Genomic DNA, 19,997 nt, shown 5'->3' on the forward strand with positions numbered 1-19,997 from the left:
TTTGGCCAAGTACCATTTAGCCTCCCCATTTAAAAGTTTCAACATGAGGTTCCCAACATTTAAAAACTCATTCATTTCAAATTTCGATCTAAGATTCATTTATGTTCTCTCTCTCTCTCTCTTTCTCTCTCTCTCTTCTCTCAGAGATTTCAGAGAGGAAGGGAAAGGGAGAGAGATAGAAACATCAATGATGAGAAACATCATCAATTTGCTGCCTCCTGCATGTCCCACACTGGTGATCGAGCCCGCAACCCGGGCCTGTGCCCTGATTGGGAATAGAACCGTGACCCCCTGGTTCATAGACTGATGCTCAACCACTGAGCCACACCAGCAAGGCTCATCTATTCTTTAATTCACTTTATTAGGTAACTACGTTGGGTCTGAACTTTACTAGTTGATAAATGAGATATTGTATCTGTCAGGGTTTTTCCATATCCAGCAGGAAATAAATGGCATAAATAAAAGCTTTAACTGAGAAGAATTGAATGAAGGGACAACATCCAGAGTTGAGAGCAGGATCAAGGAAATCAACAGAGTATGATGAAGCTCCAGGCATTAGCAATAGCAGGAAGCTGTTTCTCTCCCTAGGCCTAAAGGAGCAAAGGATGGAGACTGGAGTGGTGATTATGCCCGGAGGGAGAAGGAAGCACAAGGGATGGCTCTCTGACCTGACAGTGACTTCCATTTGCCAAACCCTACAGCAGGGGTGGGAATGTCTGGGTCGGCCTGTGGGCCATATGAGGCCTGGAAAATCATTTGGCCTGGTCCTGCCAAGGCATTAGGGGTGAGTTTATGAAATGTTTGATCAAATATAGCAGCTAATTTTTAAGTTGATAATTTTGTATGGCCTGCGAATGATGTTATAAATATCCAATTGGCCCTTGGCAGAAAAAAGGTTCCCCACCCCAGCCCTACAGGAAGCCAGGGAGGCAGCCCTACAGGAAGCCAGAATCTGAGAGGACCAGCCTTTTAGGGTTTAGGCAGCTTAGGGAAGGATGGAAGATGGTTCTCTTGGGTGATCCTCTGGCAGAGAATGGCTGTTGGGGAATGAACAGCATTGATCTCAACCCTGCCCTCAAAGATGTGTAGTCTAGTCAGAATAATCATATGGGCAGGTCTGCTAGGATAACAGGGAGGTAGAGCCTTAGCTAAGCCAATGAGGAGCTTGAGTCTGTAGAACTGAAGACCTCAATAGACATCCATTTTCATACATTAATATGCAGGACCAGTTGAATGAAAAGTGCAAAGGGGTAATGGAGATGTTGGTATCCAAATTGAGGAACACAGGCAAGTGAAGAACAGGATGGTGTCTGTTGGGTGAGAGGGAAATCCAAATGACAAAAATTTTAAATAAGTGAAGGACTGGGAGTCAGTAGGCCTCAACCATAAGCAGATGATAGAAGGTGAAATAGTGGGGTAATAGTATTCACATCATGTATAGTCCTTGTCCAAATAATAAGTCCGATGGTTGGAATAGGTAGTTCTTCAAATTTGGGGCAGACCACTGTGCCTTTTAAACAATGCTAATCTTCTGCAAACCAATTCTTATTAGAAATTTCATTAGAAAACTTTACATGGATTTTAGGTCTGAGGGTTGAAGGCCAGGGTTTAAAATGTACAGTTTTAGTATCCCTTACTGTACTTCAAAACTGTGTACAGAATCTGAAAATAACTGATAAAATAGCTTAGGATATTGTCCCTCCCAATTTCAGGTCAAAGCTGAGAAGTTGGTAATTTTTAGGAGATAGACCATCTCTTGTGAAATAGTTTAATCGGTTCCTCTTGATATCCATAGGAAAGTAGATATGGACCTATAAAAATAGTGGATATAATATATACTCAGATATATTTTTAAATCTATACATGAGTATTTCTGTTAGAAATGCCTAAGTGGTACAAATCAGGATCTAGGATATCCTTTTCTTAGGGCAATGTTGGCATACCAGTTGGCCAATTATGGCTGGATGATACATCAAACCACTTGATAATCTTTTCCCAGAAGAAAAGGGGCTGTGGTTCAGATGTAGACTGACCCAACTTGAGAGTAGTAGTACATCTCTTTAAAGAAATCTTAAAAAGAAGTATGTAACAGAAATATGAATAACATGGCTAGATTTAAATCCACAGGAAATTATAACTGTGAAAGAGACTTCTAACTCAGTCCCAAGGGTGGCGCCTGCTGGGATAGTGACTCATTTTTGCATCCCTGAGGGCATGGGTATGGCCACTTTTCATGCATAACCAGAGTGATGATGAGTGAGTACATGTGATAATGTCTCCACAACATTCCAAGGTTCTGCCCCACTGGTATTAAGGGAGTCCAGGTTCTTCTCAAAATCCTTTCATTATTAGTGATGTTAAACTCCTACCAGTATCATCAATGGAATCCTGTTTGCCAAGATCAAATGCCATCTGTTAAATCAAAGGATCATTTTTGCATTTTCTTGCTATCACTAAGAAATATCGATTCTCAGCACAATTTTCCCATAGGGGTTTGTTATGTTATAATTTCAAACTTACAGAAAAGTTGCTGGAAGAATACAGAGACTGCCATATACCCTTTACCCAAATCTACCAATTATTTTCATTTTACTCCATTTGCTTTATTCTACTAGAGGCCCAGTGCACAAAATTCTTGCATGGGTAGGGTCCCTAGGCCTGGCCAGCGATCAGGGCCAATCTGTGGGGTGACTGGTGAGGTGATTGGGGGGCCTCTGCTGGCACCCGCCTTGACTGACCTGGTGCCACCTGCTTGCTGTCCCTGCCCCCCACCACTGCTGCGGTCACCTCCCTCTGCAGGGCAACCAACAGGGCTATCGGGGGGCCCTGCTGGAAGCCGCCTTGAAGGCGACTGGCGGGGCGATTGGGGGGCTGCCACTGGTTGCCTCCCTCTGCAGGAGGCAACTGGCAGGGCAATTGGGGGGCAGCGCCGGCAGCCACCAGTCGCCTCCTTTGGCTGGCCTGGGGCCTGTGAGCTGGGGGCAGCTCCTGCGTTGAGCATCTGCTCCCTGGTGGTCAGTGTGCATCATAGCGATGGGTCATTCCACTGGTCATTCCGCCATTTGATCTATTTGCATATTAGGCTTTTATTATATAGGATGTAATTGTTTTACTCCATTTGCTTTATTATTCTATATAATTATTTGTATGTGTGCATATAACATATATTATTTATTTTCTGAACTATTGAGAGTAAGCTGAACATTGTGCCTCATTATTTCTTAAACTAGTGTGTATTTCCTAAGAATATGAAATAGTACAATTATCAAAATCAGGAGTTTTAACACAATATGGCTATCTAATCTATATTCCATATTTAAATTTCACCCAGCATCACAATAATGTTTCTTTATAATTTTTTTTTTCTGGTTTAAAATCCTATCCAGGATCATGTATTGCCTTTAGTTGTCTTGCCTTTTGTAGGGCCCATCAATCAAAGAGTACCAGAAGCACATCTGTCTTCAGACAAATTGGGTTTGTTGATACTTGCATCAGCTGTTGTGTTAGACTCTGAGAAAAGTAGGTTGGGCACTTAGAACCCTCCATCCTTTGAAGGTGTCTGAGACTATGAGCTTCACTTTCCAGAAAGTCTTCAGAGTCAACTGTGTGTGTGAGACAGAGCCTTCTTCTGAGTATGTTTCTCCACTTGTTGCCACCCTTCACGCTGACTCATCACTTAGAGGGCAGCTGATGGTGCTTTATAACTTGTCTTTAGACCTGGGGCCTGATGGAGAGGCCAGTTTAAGGGAACAGGGAGTGGGAGACAGGTGTCTGCCCTTTGACTTCGGGGTTCCTGGCCACCTTACCTGAAATCAGCATTTCTAGGCTGACTTGCCTCTGAGTTGACCCAGTTTGCTGGAAAGGCTTCAGGCTGTGCATCTGGGCATCCATCTGCCCTCTCTGCGCTCTGCAATCACCTGGGACCGCCAGCCAGGGTGTTCACTCTTAGGACAGCGTGGCCCCCTTGTGGCAGACATTCATGTGTCCTGGGGAAGGATGGGCTATAAAAGATCACGCAGAATCACAATGTTGGAGCAGTGTATTAAGTTGCCATAACAAAGTATCACAGATAGGGTGGGTTAAACAATAGAAATTTATTTTCTCATAATTCTGGAAGCTAGTAGTCTGAGATCATGGTGTCAGCAAGGTTGGTTTTTTCTGAGGCCTCTTTCCCTGGAGTGTAGATGTCTGCCTTCTCCCTGCGTTTTCACATGGCCTTCCCTCTGTACCTGCCAGTGTCATAATCTTTTCTTATAAGGACACCAGTTATATTACTTTAGGACCCACCTCTTTTATCTCATTTACCTTAATTACCTCTTTAAAGGCTCTATTCCAAATACAGTCACATTCTGAGGTATTAGGGGTGAGAGCTTCAACATATGAATTTTGAAGGACACAATTCAACCTGTAACAAGCAGGAAGGAGGTCTCTGGTTATGACGAAGGTTGGGTTTAGTGCCTGGCTATGTAAGAATGCGGTAGATGAAATTCTAACTGGTTCTTAGGCAGATTCTCAGTCAACCCTCTGGATTTTCAGCTCTCCCTGTCACCCCACCTTCTGACATGATTGGTACATCCAATCCCTAAGCTTTTCTGAGATTCTCTCTCATGAGCCAGCTTGTTTTTCTTGCCCATTCCTCTCTGCAGGTTCTTAGGTTTCAGCTTTCTCCACGCTGCTAAGTCAGTAGCCACTAATCTATCTCTACTCAGCCTTTCAAAATTTGTTGACATATCTTGTGCACTGTGATCTGTTGTTGGGAAAGTTTCCTGAGGAGGATAGGTAAAGAGACTGAAGAAAAAGGCTGACAACTCTGGATTTAGAGTTTATCAAGGGAACTTAAGGACAGAAGCAGAGTCTTGGGCGGCAGCAACACAGTGAATCTCCACAACAGAAAGTGGATGAGGTTTGATATATACGGCCTCCAGGAACACAAGTGGCTTACAACCAAGTGGCATGTGGATATATTGCAGAGCAGTAAACAGCTTAATGGGGCCTGCTTCCTTTCAGGTGATATGTGTCCACTCCTCCCAGGTCACTGAGAGCAACTTGCTTCTTAGGATGGCATTGGTCACATCAAGCACTAGAAACGATTTTGCCTAGCATCTTTTCTTCTTTTTTTTTGGTGGAGTTTTAATTGAAAAAAAGTTTTGTTGCTACCATTTTCTGGTGGGATTGTCAATGTCAGAAACATTCAAATTTTTATGAGTTTATTTGAGCCAAACTTATGACAATTGTTGGGAAGCAAAATCTCAACGGATTGAGAAAATGCTCCAGAGAGTGGCAGTTTTACAACTTATTTTATACATTACAATCCAAGGAGGACACTTAAGGGGTTACATGAAATCCATTGGTGATAGATTAAGGAGGTGGGAGAAGGCAAAGCAGGGCAATCTCTGGGATTGGATAGAAAGTAAACCAAATAGACACACACTTCTTTTACATTTGTGGGTGTAGAATAGTCAGCGGTTAACAATTAACACGATAACAGTAACAATGAGGGGTGCTGTGGTCTCTGCCCTGGTACAGTGAGGGGGTCCAGAAAAAATGAAATTACCCTGACATTCCAAAGGCATGTTATCGTAGATGCAAAAAGACAATAGGCTCAGTTGTCAGGGAAGATACCAGCCTAAGACTTGTCTGCCCGCCATGAACTACTGTTTGTTAGAAAAGTTTTTGTTTCAAACCACCCTATGTGGTTACTTTAGGTCTCTGAGTTTATAAGGCTGCCATGCAGGCCTCCCTTGAGCTGATCAGGTTCAGCATTTGGCCCCACAGGGTTTAGGGCAGTGGTTCTCAACCTGTGGGTCGCGACCCCTTTGGCGGTCAAACGACCCTTTCACAGGGGTCGCCTAAGACCATCCTGCATATCAGATACTGACATTCCGATTCATAACAGTAGCAACATTACAGTTATGAAGTAGCAACGAAAATAATTTTATGGTTGGGTCACAACATGAGGAACTGTATTTAAAGGGTCAGAAGGTTGAGAACCACTGGTTTAGGGGAAGAAGCAGAGATAACACCCCTATTCAATCCACTACAGCTAGTGGGAAGCACAGCCCTCCCTACTTGCCATGCCCACCTCAAATCATCCTCACCATTTTCTAGGAACACCTGGCTCATTCCACTGCACCTCACCCCAGGTGCTCTCTCACCCTGTTTATGCTGCTGTGTCTGGAATTCTAACCTCTCTACCGAGCCACACACTACTCACTGAGGCTTCTTTCTTGTTTTGTTTTTATATTTAACTTTATTGTTGAAAGTATTACAGATGTCCCCTTTTTTCTCCCCATTGATCCCGTCCTCCCCACTCTTACCCCCTCCCCAGGCCTTCACTGACCTATTGTCTATGTCCATGGTTTTGTAAAGCTCTCTATTTTAGAACTTACTGGTATCTCAGTTTTGTGTGTGTGTGTGTGTGTGTGTGTGTTGGTGTAAAGTAAATCCTCCTATATAATAAAGAGCTAATATGCAAATAGTCATCATGCCCTCACACCCTCTCGCTCTCATGCCCAGGCTGGGAGACCTGAGGCCAGGCTGGGGGACCTAGGCCATGCCCTCCGCCCAGCAGGGCTTGACAGGGGACCTGAGGCTGCGCTCCCCACCCTGCGGGGTTTGACAGAGGTGGGGCTGGCCGGGTCTGGGTCTCCCACAATTTCAAGGCACATGCAGGTGGGTGGGGACTTGACTCTGGGTCCCACGGCACACCCCAGACTCTGACAGGAGGGAGATTTTCATATACATTTTACTAATTTTCTTTCATCTCTGACACTTCTATTATAGAGAAAGGGCAAATAGAAATATTAAAATATTTTCTCTAATTAATTCCCTTTTAATGTGCAAGAATTTTGTGCACCGGGCCACTAGTAAATAAATAAAAAGGAACAGGCTTTATGGAAAGCAATCTCACAGGGTGATCTGATCTGATTCCTAATTGGGCAGGTCATTGTGGGTTGTCATTACCCAGACCTGACCATTGTTCTTATGTATACAGGTTAGCTCATCTTTGACCAGAAGTAACGTCCCTCGAAGGGGTTATTAACCCCTAAGAGAGCACATATCTTCTTAACTACCCTGTAATCCAATCCCTGTCTCGCTTTCTCCAATCGTCCTACATTCCCTTCTTAATTTTGAATGCATAAAAGAAGCTGCAAAATTGTTATTCCCTGAGCATTTGAGATCTTGTTCCCTGACACATCATCTGTTTGGCTCAAATAAACTCATTACAATTCTCTATAGGTTTAGATGTTTCTTATGTTGACAGTGTCTTCATTAGTTGGGTAGGAATTTGTCCTCCCGCATCTTGAAGGTTGGGACTTGACCTAGTTCAATATTGATCTCTCTAAGAGACTATGCTGTGTGAATAGATATTTCCTAAGTGTTTGTTCTACTGGAATAAATTGAAATTATATTTTTTCTTTTGTTATGTTTCTTGGATATATTTATTCTCAAATGGGATTACTATGTGTGGTCGACTGAGTTTCTGGTCCCCATTCTTCAGTGTGAAGGGAGTTACACACCCACCCCCTTGCCATGCCTATTCCCTGCCTCCTTGCTTTGGCTGTAGCCATGTGATCTGCTTTGACCAATGAGATGTTAGTGGCCATAATGCAAACAAAGGTTTGGAATGAGCTTGTGTGCCTGGGCATGCTCTTGTCCTTTTGTCACTAAGAGGATGAGAGACATTTTGGAGCAGAGCGGCTCCAGCCGACCTGCAGACCTGGGAATGTAGTGATAAGTACTTTTTCTATGCCATTTAGCTTTGGGGTCAGTTTGTTCTGTAGTGATACCTGCCAGATACATGATATCATAGGGCATGAATGATTTTATAACCCTTGTTCTATGTTGGTTTGCTCTCTAGGATACTTGAAACCAATTTACCATGCCATCAGCATGGTATTTGTATACCTGCATATATCCTCATATGGCTCTCTTTGATTTGATCATAACATTTATTTGTAATGGCTTAAGAAAATATAATAAAACAATAACCACACCACCAACACAACTTGGGACCTTACAGAGCTTCATTCTAGACTGAATCTATTAAGTTGCAGTCTTTTTGGAGCAATAATAAACCTAATAAACCCAACAAAGAAATGTGTAATTTTCTTGATCTTTGATAACCATGAGTTTATAGTATAATTATACATAATCTATACAGTTGTTAATCAGATGGTGCTACTAATCCTTATTTTTACAAAATTAGCCTTTTGATAATGATTTTAAAAATTGGAGATATGACAAAATATTTACATTTAGTAAATTTTTCATCAAATTCTATTATTTATTTCAATACCCACAATTTGCTTCTAAATTTGTCAAAGGGTAGCTTTGTTAATTCCATAATACAAATTAAAATGAAACATGGTAGCCAAAGGTTCTTTTATAATATTTAATTGAGAGTATGCCAATTTATTAAATCTTAGGCTGTAAGGATTTTTTTTCTTTAGTTCAAATAATCTATTATGCAAATGTCTTGATGGAGCTCTATTTGTTTCTCCTACTCCAGAAAGGATGTCAGAATCCAGGAGAGCAAGGGTGACATCATAATAACTGTGCATTTTTTCTAAGTTTTTGTACAAAGAGTAGATTCTTCACAAATGTGCACAGGTAAGAACGTTCGGCAATGCCACACCTCACAATTTACCGAGTCGTGGAATTAAAAAAAAAAAAAAATATATATATATATATATATATATATATATACACACACACACACACACACACATATGTTTATTGATTGATTTTAGGGAGGAAGGGAGAGGGAGAGAGAGATAGAAACATCAATGATGAGAGAGGCTCATTGATCAGCTGCCTCCTGCATGCCTCACACGGGGGACCCAGCCGGCAACCCAGGCATGTGCCTTGACCGGGGAAGCCTCCATGGCGTCCTGGTTCATGGGTCAAAGCTCAACTACGGAGCCCTGCCAGCCAGGCTTGAGTCGTAGCATTTTATTTTGCATCCATGGTTAAGAATTTCTATAGTAAGGAGCGTTCCTAAACACCAAGGTATACTGTCATTAAGAAAAAGAATTGCTTAATTTAAGTGGTCGGCAAACTGCGGCTCTCGAGCCACATGCGGCTCTTTGGCCCCTTGAGTGTGGCTCTTCCTAAGCCTTAGGAGCACCCTAATTAAGTTAATAACAATGTACCTACCTATATAGTTTAAGGTTAAAAAATTTGGCTCTCAAAAGAAATTTCAATCGTTGTACTGTTGATATTTGGCTTTGTTGACTAATGAGTTCGCCGACCACTTTAAACAATACTATGCCATAGTATTGTTTAAAGTTCTATAATTGAAGCTTGACTCTAAGAGACATAGACAAAGCTAGGGGTCCTTGGGCTCTTGAGCTAGTCCAACGCTCCCTTGGGCTTCCTTCACAATTCCAGTGGAACCAGTCAAAAGAAGGTCACGCTCCTCTTGTCCCCCTGACCTTCCATTCAATCCTACAGCGACGGGCTTGAACAATCACGGAACAAAAACCTCATTGCCCAACTTAACCTCGCAAGCCCGGGAGCTGTATGGTTCGTTAATCCAGCTCACAAAAGCAAGCCTGCTGCTCTTTTATTCTCCCTGAGTCTGGGCACCGTGTGGATCACGACAGCTGATCAGCTCTGGAACGTCCCAGAAGCGTGCCAGCGGCCTCCGCTGTTTATTTAACGGGCTTCTGGCTCCGCGAGGGGCCCCCTGGAGCCGGCTTTGCCCGCGCTCGCCGGCGGAGGAGCCATGTACCGGCGCAGCTACGTCTTCCAGACCCGCCAGGAGCGGTACGAGCGGACCGAGGAGGAGGCGCCGGGCCGCCTGGCCTCGGACCCGGCCGCCGCGCCCAGCCTGGCGGCGCTGCAGGGCCTCGGCGAGCGCGTGGCCGCCCAGGTCCAGCGGGCTCGCGCGCTCGAGCAGCGCCACGGCGTCCTCCGGCGGCAGCTGGATGCCTTTCAGCGCCTGGGCGAGCTGGCCGGCCCCGAGGACGCCCTCCTCCGCCAGGTCGAAGGCAATCGCCAGCGCGCCCGGGACCTGGCGGCTGAGCGCGCCCGGCTGGAGCGCCGGGGCGCAGAGGCGCAGCGCGCGCTCGACGAGTACCGGAGCAAGTAAGCCTCGGTCGTGGGGGGAAACTGAGGCAGGGCGGGGGGCGGCACCTGCGGCAGGGATCTGAGAGCAAGTGCTATCCAGGTTGGAGGGCCATCTCTGGTGTCTTGGTCCTCATGACCACAGTGTCTGTGTGTGTGTGGCGGGGGTGGGGGGAGGGGGGAGGGGGGCGGAGGGCGGCTGGTGCACATGGTCCATTTCCCTAAGATAAGTAAGACTAGCTGCTCTTTTGATGGTACTTCACAGTTTACATGAAATGGTATCATTTACTTTTAAGGTATTTTAAAAGTAAATTTAAGTATAATTTCCATATAACAACATGCACAGATTTTAAGGACACAGTTCGGTGAGTTTTGACAAATGTATATACCTATGTTGCTATCAAAACAAGCAAAATATTTCCTCTACCTTAGAAATTCCCCTTCTACCCTTTCCAAGTCAATCTTCAGTTATCATTAGCGCCCCCCCCTCCCAACAAAAAACCCAGAGGTTTTTATTTCTATCACCATAGATGAATTTTGCCTGTTCTAGAATTTCACAAAAACGGAATATTACAGATGGCTCTTGTGTCTGGCTTTCTTTTGCTGACCACAGTATTTTTGAAATGCATTCATGTTATTTAATCCTCACAGCCAGTTATAGATTGTATTTGTCTGCACCTATTTAACAGATGAGGAGACTGGGGCTCAGAAAATGTAGGGATTTGGAACAAGATCACTCAGCGAGTGAATTGCTGCCCTGGGACTGGATTGAAGTGATGGACATGCTGAGCCTAATGGTTTTCACTGCATCACAGCCAACACCTGGAAATCGTTTCAATGTGTGCCTTCCTGGGTCTTGCTAGTCGGTGTGGCCCATGGGCCAGCAGCATTGGCGTCACCTAGGAGCTTGTTATAAAGGGAGACTCTTGGACTCACCCCAGAGCTCCTAGAATCAGAAACTGCATTTTAACAAGACCCTGTCCGCCCCCCCCCCACCCCCCCACTCCCTGCCAAGTGGTTCGTAGTTTAAGAAGTTAAACACTGAAGTTTCAGAAGCCCTGGTCATGATTCCACCTTCCGACAGCCTGAACAATGTGTTAAAATGAGCTATTCAAAAGTAAAGGATACTCAGCAATTTGTCGACATCTTCCCAAGTTTTAAATGCGTGTGCTCTTAGACTCAGCAGAGTCATTTCCATCAAGGAATTTACTACGATAGCCCAGCAGGTGTCAAGGGGCACGCCTACCAGGATAGTCACTGCCGTGGGATCTGCAGTGGCAAAAGTCTGGAACCAACCTACATGCTGATTAATAGCGGGAGACAGGTTACACAGTTGCGCTTCGTTCATACAATGGGATACTATGCAATTGTAAAAGAACAAGAATAGTGTGTTATTAGCATTTATTTAAGAAAGGGGTGAAGAGTAGAAGTTTTCTGCTTGCACAAGGAAAAAGAGGACACAAGAACACACTAACAAGCTAATGACCCTGGGGTAAATGTCTGCCTTTTACTAGGTGTTCTAGTTATTGTCTTTCTGTATCTGACGACAGTATAAATTGTTTTGATAAGTTCACACTCCCTCATAGTAATTGACATACTAAGCTGCCGGCTGGTTGGTTTCTGATATGTGGAGTAACTATTCATATATCCCTTATGCATTATTCAAGCACCAGGGGGTCTTGCTTCCTTAGGATGACTGACAGAAGATAGAGACCTTCACGCCAATTAAAAATAATTATTAACAAATAGAAAGGGGAGGGAAATGTTAGGCCTATAGGGCAATACAATCCTTAACAGACACTTGCACACTTCCCACCAGAAGAGAACAAAAAACCATGAAAAGCTCGTTGGACACCAGGAGTCAGACCATACAAGGGGTGAAAACGGTCCTGAAGGCACCTGATCATACACCTGCATCCCACCCCATTATGAGCTCACCAGCTCAGCCCCCGACCCACTGACAACAAAAGCTTCCCATATAAGGGAAACTCCCGCTCCTGGGTGCTGCCATCATCGACCCAGTATCCCCTTGGTTTGGTGCTGTGCAGCCCTTCCTTTTGGATATACAACCCCCCACTCTGTTCCTTAAATAAATTCAATTTTCTGTAATCACTGTCTGAGATGGCTATTTAGCCTGCCTGTGGGCATCATCCACCACGTTCACCTTTCAAGTTCCACATTCTTAGTCTGAGTCGTGAGTAGGCTATTCACTGCTGTGTACTGAGCGTATTTATCAGGTCAAATAATTGATTTCATTTCAATCAGTCGTTCTGGTTTTTTAAAAATATTTTTTATTGGTTTCAGAGAGGAAGGCAGAGAGAGAGAGGGAGGGAAAGAGAGAGAGAGAGAGAGAGAGAGAGAGAGAGAGAGAGGAGAGAAGCATCAATGATGAGAGAGAATCATCGATTGGCTGCCTCCTGCATGTCCCCTACTGGGGGGTCGAGCCCTTAATATGGACATGTGCCCTGACCAGGAATCAAACTGTGACTCCTGGTTCATAGGTCAATGCTCAACCACTGAGCCACGCCAGACAGGCAGTCCTTCTGTTTTTTTTTTGTTTGTTTGTTTGTGGGTTGTTTTTTTTAAATTTTGATCCAGAGGCTTGGAGAGGGTCCTTGGGTGGCAGGACTTGAACTCAGGTTTTCTTGCCCTGAGTCCATATGCTTCCTAGAACATTGTCTTGGAGAGAAGTTACTCTTGGACTCCTATGGAGTGAGGCCCAGTAATAAGACCTAGACCTCATTCAAATGAAGATCAAGTTCTCTAGAGCAAAGAGAAGTGTACGCTGGTTCAGACACCCAGCTCCATGGGCCAGCAGGATCCCCTTGACCACAGTCTACTGTGACTCCCTTGAGCCCTCAGTGACCAAATGATCATATTGAGTTTTCCTGAGTTCACTTGGTTCTGGTTATGTCTGCATCATGGAGCAGTTCCTTCAGATTCTGTGATTTCTTTAATAATTCCCCTTAATTTATTCCCTCTCATTGCCCTGTTGGAGAAGTTTTGATATTCTGGCTGGGGTAGTGGGACTTGAAAATTATTATAAAAATCATAACCATCCACATGCATGCGTATACACACACCAAGTTTGGTTTCACATTCCAGAGGGGACTTCATGGTTAGCCAAAGCAGATAAAAATAATGCAGGCATGCGAAGGAATATGCAGCCTTGTTAGGCATATTTTTTATTTGGATAGTTGAATAATTTCAAAATCAGTTCTTTCACATGTCAAACAAAGACTAAATATAATAAAATGAAATAAAAACAAATGAAACCATCAAGATACAATGGTGAACATAGTCAATTATCCAAACTGCTGAAAACCAAAACAGTTGTATAAAACAATTGGATAATTAAAGCCAGTGTATTTTCATTTTATGAATTCAACTTATATGAATATATATAAATATATCTTGAATTCTTATGAATTTTTATAATGAAGGTACTTGTCTTTAATATAATATCTAGATTTTTCTATAGCATGAAAGTCACATTAATATGTTGTTTATCCAACCTGTTTTTAAGCTATAGAAATTCTTAAGATGTTTTTAGCAGGAAAAAGCAATGAGAAAATTAGATTTTTTTAACAGTTTTATTCTCAAAGTTAATTAACCATTAAAAAATAATTTCTGACTCCATTACAGCCACACACAAAAGAAACTGCTAAATGTGACGTCTTGGCGTGAAATGTAAAACTTGTGCAACCGTGTTTTAATTAGATTTCATGCCTTTCTTAGTTTGGAGTCTCCTAGGAGCCGGAGCCTGAGACAGGGGCTTGAGGGCAAGTAGCTTATTTGGGAGGTGACCTCAGGGAGCACAGGTTGCGGAGTGAGGAAAGGCAGGAAGGGAAGGCAGCTAACACCGAGTGCATTATTCAGCAAGTTCCCACCATGGCAACTGGGACTAACCTGTGGGGTGGAGGAATCACCTCACTTGTCCCAGCTGCGGGAAAGAGCTGGGGTGTTTATGCACCCACTCACCTTCCTGCCAGGGCCACCCTCTGGCCCATCCAGCCTGTCCTGCTCACTGGCTCAGAGCAGGTCTTTGGTGTCAGGAATGGTGCCACAAGGATTGCCCTGCCCTATAGATAGACCATAAAACGTTATTTCTGGTGACAACTCTTATTTTGCTCAAGGCCCCTCATTTAAATTCTTTAAGGATGAGGTAAAAGTTTCCTGTGTGCCCACAGGGTCTTGATTGCCTTTAGCTCGAAATAATTCACATGCCAGAATGGCACATTTTGGGGAACCCTTTAGTGGTAAGAAAGAATACGTCTTTCTTTCAGGGTTTTGTGAGGGTTAAATGGCATAATCCAGAGACACCGACACATGTTGGTAAATACCAGAGTGTAGGAAATGTACACAAGGTCAGGTCAATGGTGTTGTCAGGCAGGGTAGATTTCCAGGCTCTGTGCCACTGTTGGATTCCAGGTGTGCTGAGGTATCATTCTTTCATCCTTGGTGGCTGGGAGGGACGTGCTGGGGAATTGGAATTGAGCCTCCAGACGGGAAGACTCTGTTGCTATTTACTGCCCCAGTTAGCCCAGGTGCGATGCCCATGTCAGCACTTCCTGTGTGTGGCAGGATGTGAAAGAGGTTGGGAAGCAGTGGGCCTGGAGAGGCAGCATCAGCTTCTGCTTTAAAATTAGGGACCTCTTCTAAAAGAGAGGGCATAATACTCATATCGGATTAAATGTAATGCTGATTGTGTGATCAACTCTGTGGAATCATAGAAGCTGCTCAACTTTTACTTATGTGTGCAATTTGCAGGTATGAGAATGAATGCGAATGTCAAGTGCTGCTAAAAGAAACGCTTCAGCGGCTTAACAAGGTGAGCTGAGCACATCCTTGGGTTTGAGTAGATTAATGACAGGACTGAACTAAATGGCTGCGGTGGGTGTTACCCACACTCCTCTTTGTGGTATTTCAAGATTCACCTATTTCTTTTGCTGTCACTCTACTTCTTGACTTCGTAATTTCAACTAAATCTTTGTGTGAACTCACACGCCCAAACACACACTCCTCTACCACAGGATACAGGATCTTGAGAGAGAACCTGGCAGGTGAAGGCTGGACCTTCAGGTTCTCTGTCCATTAAGATCGTCAAGTGGGAAGAAGGAGATGAAATGGAAGAGTATAATTCACATCCTGTTGGCTGGTCATATCAATGATTTTGGTTGACAGATCTTTGAATGTGTACACATATTAGATCAATAAGGTTTTGGCTATCAACTCAGTCTCAATGCCCATTTCCTTTTGTTTCGGTAAAGGGATTCATCCCTGGGTGTGGCCATGGAAAATGGGAGTTTAGGAGGAGGCTGGGAAGAGGAGGAGTGAGGAGGAATGTGGAGGGGAGAGGGCAGAGTCAGGAAATGAGGCAGTGGGAAGAGAGGGGATGGAGAGTTGTCAACATGCCCAGCCCCTCTCTCCAGGCCAGTCTGAGCACCAGGAAGGAAAGTGACCGAAAAATTTTTGGAATGTTTTTTTGACATCCAGAATCAAAGTAGGTATTTTTTGTTTTTTGTTTTTGTTTTTTGTTTTTTTGTAAACCTAATTAACTAGAAATCTTAATGAACTTGAATGCTCATTCTTTAGCAGTTGTGTGTGTGTGTGTGTGTGTGTGTGTGTGTGTGTGTGAATTAGGCTGCTCAGAGGTTGGATTTGGTGCTTGGTATAGATACAGACAGCAGGATTTTTAATGGCCTTCTCTGAGGGGGTTGGCAAGGCTGATTTTTCAAGGATTCATCAGATTCTAGTTATTCTTCCAATGCCTTTCTCAGAAGTGGCCCAGATCAGTGAGTGGCTCTGAAACGTCTGTGTGCATTGGCAGCACCTGGAGTTCATGTTAAAATGCAGATTCCTGGGCCCAGAGCCAAGGCCTTCTCACCCAGTAGGTCTGGGATCTGCCAGATATTTAACATTTCTAATTATTTCTCAGGTGGCGTGGTCCAGGGACCACACTTTGAGAACCACTGACCTAGATCTAAAGCACATACCATATCAGGGTTGGAATGCTTCCCAAAACTAGATTATTGACCCAGAGTCTCTGTGCGGAAACATCTCGACGTTTCTGCTGGAGGAGCTTTGGAAAGTGCAGCTGACAGTATCCAAAGCACAATAAAAACACAAGCGTCTACACATTTCTGAGTTCCGGGTCAAACAAAAGAAAACACTTCCAAACAAATTCCCAACATGCCAGCAACTGCATATTCCAGTGGCACCTCCTCACCTTTGGGAGTTTTCTGGGGAAGTTTATCAGGTGATTGTCTTCCAAGGGGGAGAGCGTGCTTGTGAAGCACCTGATTAATCTCTCCTTTATGGACAAATGTTGGCTGGGCATTTTAAAGGGCTGGCCGATGGGACCTAAGAGTGGTGGTTTTGGCATGATCCTAAGAGGGAGGTAGGGAAAGAATGACTGTTGAGGTTGGGCTGGGGCAGAGTTCTCAAACATCTTAATTTAGACCAAAAATTCATCCATAATTGATACACAATTACTGGAGCTGAAGAACTGGAAGTTGGGTTTCAAGGACTATGTGCTATTGCTAATAAAGGGACCAAACACTCAATTTTAGAAATAAAAGGAACCCTAGAAGTCATTGATTCTCAAATTATTTATTTATTTATTTATTTATTTATTTATATTTTTATTGATTTCAGAGAGGAAGGGAGAGGGAGAGATAGAAACATTAATGATGAGAGAGAATCATTGACTGGCTGCCTCCTACATGCCCCCTACTGGAGATGGCGTCCCAAGCCTGGGCATATGCTCTGACTGGCTATTGAACCATGACCTCCTGGTTCATATGTCCACGCTCAACCACTAAGCCACGTTGGCCAGCAATTCTCAAACTTTTTAAAGCCACATCCTTTAAACAAAATATTCAAGAGAAGCCAATGTATGGAGCCAAAGCAGAGATCTCTTTTAAGGACATGATGGTGGGACAGGCACCCCATCCACCTAGCAGCCCTCCTCCCTCAGAGCCCTTTCAAGCAACTCCATGGAACCTGAGGGCTCTGCCAAATGCAGCTTGGAAACTAGTCTGCCCCACAGATGGGAAGGTTGAGGCCAGACTGATCCAGTGGGTCATACAGCTAGTTAATGAAAGTTAATAGAAGACAAGGGGACTAGAATCTGTCTTGGACTTCTCTTTGCTTCTCAAGAGTTGAGTGCTGAGTTCTAATTTCACCCTCTGAGACTGAGGAACTCACGTCTGAACTATTGCTATCGGGGGTAGGCCAGCTGAGGGACTCATTCATTTTCTCCTGTCCCTCAGTGGCCCAGGGTCGCTCCTGGGGTGCTAACACCCACACTTCTGGACTGTGCCTCCAGTCCATAGAGATACAGGACACCATCAGTGTGCTCAGCATATCTGTGTGACCTTGGGGGTGGCCCAGGGTGCCAGGGCTGGCTGACTGGCAGACCCTGAGTGATGGATGAATAAATTACTCTGACACACATTTCTGTGAAAGAGAGGCTAAGGGACTGTTTTGCTTTAGGAGCAAACAGCCCTGTTCACCTGCCTCCTTAGGCTTTTATTGTAACCACAGCTTGAACTAAAATTAACCTCTAGATACAATCAGCATGGTAGTGTCCTTGAGAAAGCACCTGTATCTGTAGTGTCTTTCCTACAAGGACGTTTTGAAGTCTAAACATAAAGATTCTAGTAAAACACCCCGGGGGGGTCAGACTTGTTTGAAAAAGTCAAGGCAGGGGCTGCCGCCTTCAGCAAGGTCCCCTAGAGGCCTCCGACCTTTCAGAGATCCTCCTTACAGACTTTCCAATCAAGTCCCATGCTTCCCCACACCAGGGGAGATGGATGGGGCACCAATATCAAGTGTGAAGGGGCCATCTTTACCCAGAGACACTGGCTTTGTGTCTGACTCCTGGGAGACAGATTCCCTGGTTGTCATTGGGAGGTGGAGAATGAGCCATGGATCCAAAAACCCTACTCCTGCCTATACTTGCCACAGAAAGGCTCGGGTCTGTGGTCCTTCCTTCCTTCTGTCTCGTCATCCACTGTTGGTGTTCCTGATACAAAGGAGGGGATTTCAGAGTCTTCAGAGGAAAGAACTAGGTATGAGGAAATTAGTGTATAGAGAGACTAGGGGATTCACCTTGGAGCAGAAACCAGGAGGACTAACTGAGGAAGAATGAGATGCTCCACTGTGCCTAAGATTAATTCTGGTGAGCTGTGTTGTCCAGCCTGGGAGTCACTGGCTAGGCATGGCTGGGAGCAACTGAAATGCAGATGATTCAAATTGCAGTGTGTTATAAGTATAAAATATACACCAGGTTTCAAAGACCTAGCCTAAGGGGAAGCATGTAAACTCTCATTAATAACTTTAAAAAATATTGGTTACATGATGAAATGACAGTATCTGGAGTATATTTGGTGAAAGAAAATGTTAAAATTACTTTTACCCATTTATTTTTATTTTATTTAATGGGGCTACTAGAAAGACTTTAAAATCATGCCTGAGGCTTGCTGTATTGGAATAACTTAATTTTTAATTGCATAAGTCTATGCAAAAAGGAATGCTTTAAGAAACATTGCTAATGATTGCTAATTAACTGATTTGATCTTGTAGAACTCTTTAGTTCTTTAAGATAAACTAAAAGGTTGGGTTTTTTTGTAGATAAAATAGCTTCAGAAGTTTGAGTTGCTTGAGGGTTGGCCATTCCCCTACAATCTTGCGACATTTCAGACCAGATTCACACAAGGCATATATTTCTTTTCTTTTTTTTAAAAAAAAAATATTTTTATTGATTTCAGAGAGGAAGGGAGAGGGAGAGAGGTAGAAACATCCAATGATGAGAGACAATCATTGATCAGCTGCCTCCTGCATGGCTCCTACTGGGTACTGAGCTTGCAACCCAGCATGTGCCCTGACCAGGAATCAAACCACGACCTCCTGGTTCATAGATTGATGCTCAACCACTGAGCCATGCTGGCCAGTCTATTTCTTTCTTTCTTTTTTTTAAAGTTTATTTTTTATTGTTGACATATATTTCTTAGTAACATTTATTTTGCTACAGACCCCCAAAAAGTTCATACAACCTGTTTTCTAGGTTCCATGAAGTCCCGGCTCTCTGATGTTTTAGGAACTAAGGCAACACTTTGCATGAAAAAATCATTCAAGGCAGGTAATCCAACAGAGTCAGAATCCTGGGATCCTTATTGTCAGCACCAGACATTCTCATATCTTCCTTCTTTTACAGGAACAATTGAGGAACCAGGTGTCTTTCCTAAGAGAGCAGACCAGAGGCCTTCCCAGAACCTAAGCCCATTAGTGCAACGGTGGAAGTGTCTCAGAATATCTTAACCCCATGGTCGGCAAACTGTGGCTCTCGAGCCACATGCAGCTCTTTGGCCCCTTGGGTGTGGCTCTTCCTAAGCCTTAGGAGTACCCTAATTAAGTTAATAACAGTGTACCTACCTATATAGTTTAAGTTTAAAAAATTTGGCTCTCAAAAGAAATTTCAATTGTTGTACTGTTGATATTTGGCTCTGTTGACTAATAAGTTTGCCGACCACTGTCTTAACCAGTCCACATACCTGACTCTCTTAACCCTGTTCATGCAAGAGTGGAGAGTGTCTTAAATATTTTAGCCAAACCACACATCTTCCTTTATTAATGAGAGCCCATTGCTGACATGCATCATGCTTTTTTAACAAGTCATTAATAAGTCAGTTAAAATTCACTTAGTGAGGCCCCAGGTATTGGCAGGCGTGCATGGCAGAGATGTCTTGAGAGTCCAGGTAATGTTCACCTGTAATGTTGCACTGGACAACTGAAGTGTTTAAGTCAATTCCAGTTGTCATGGCACTATCTCATTAAGAGCCCAAACAGCTCTTCAACCTAGTTGGTTCGTTTAAACAAGATCAATGAGAGAAAAATCGGTGAATTCTCAAAAAGTTTGGTGA

At 43.8% G+C, this 19,997-nt stretch overlaps 1 protein-coding gene across 3 annotated transcripts in view; it reads left to right on the top strand.

The window, feature by feature from the left end:
• The window catches only part of BFSP1 (beaded filament structural protein 1), a 65,557-nt gene that overhangs the window by 24,509 nt on the left and 21,051 nt on the right, over nucleotides 1-19,997 (top strand). For 2 of the 3 annotated variants that reach the window (XM_081096974.1, XM_081096975.1), the window contains one exon: nucleotides 14,842-14,902. In XM_081096974.1, the coding sequence (XP_080953100.1) occupies nucleotides 14,842-14,902 (61 nt within the window). Of the gene's footprint in view, nucleotides 1-9,584; nucleotides 10,093-14,841; nucleotides 14,903-19,997 lie in introns of those variants that run through there. The other variant, XM_081096973.1, reaches the window with a different exon arrangement.

The sequence above is a fragment of the Myotis nattereri genome (genome assembly GCF_964212035.1).
Source record: "Myotis nattereri genome assembly, chromosome: 8".
Taxonomy (NCBI): domain Eukaryota; kingdom Metazoa; phylum Chordata; class Mammalia; order Chiroptera; family Vespertilionidae; genus Myotis; species Myotis nattereri.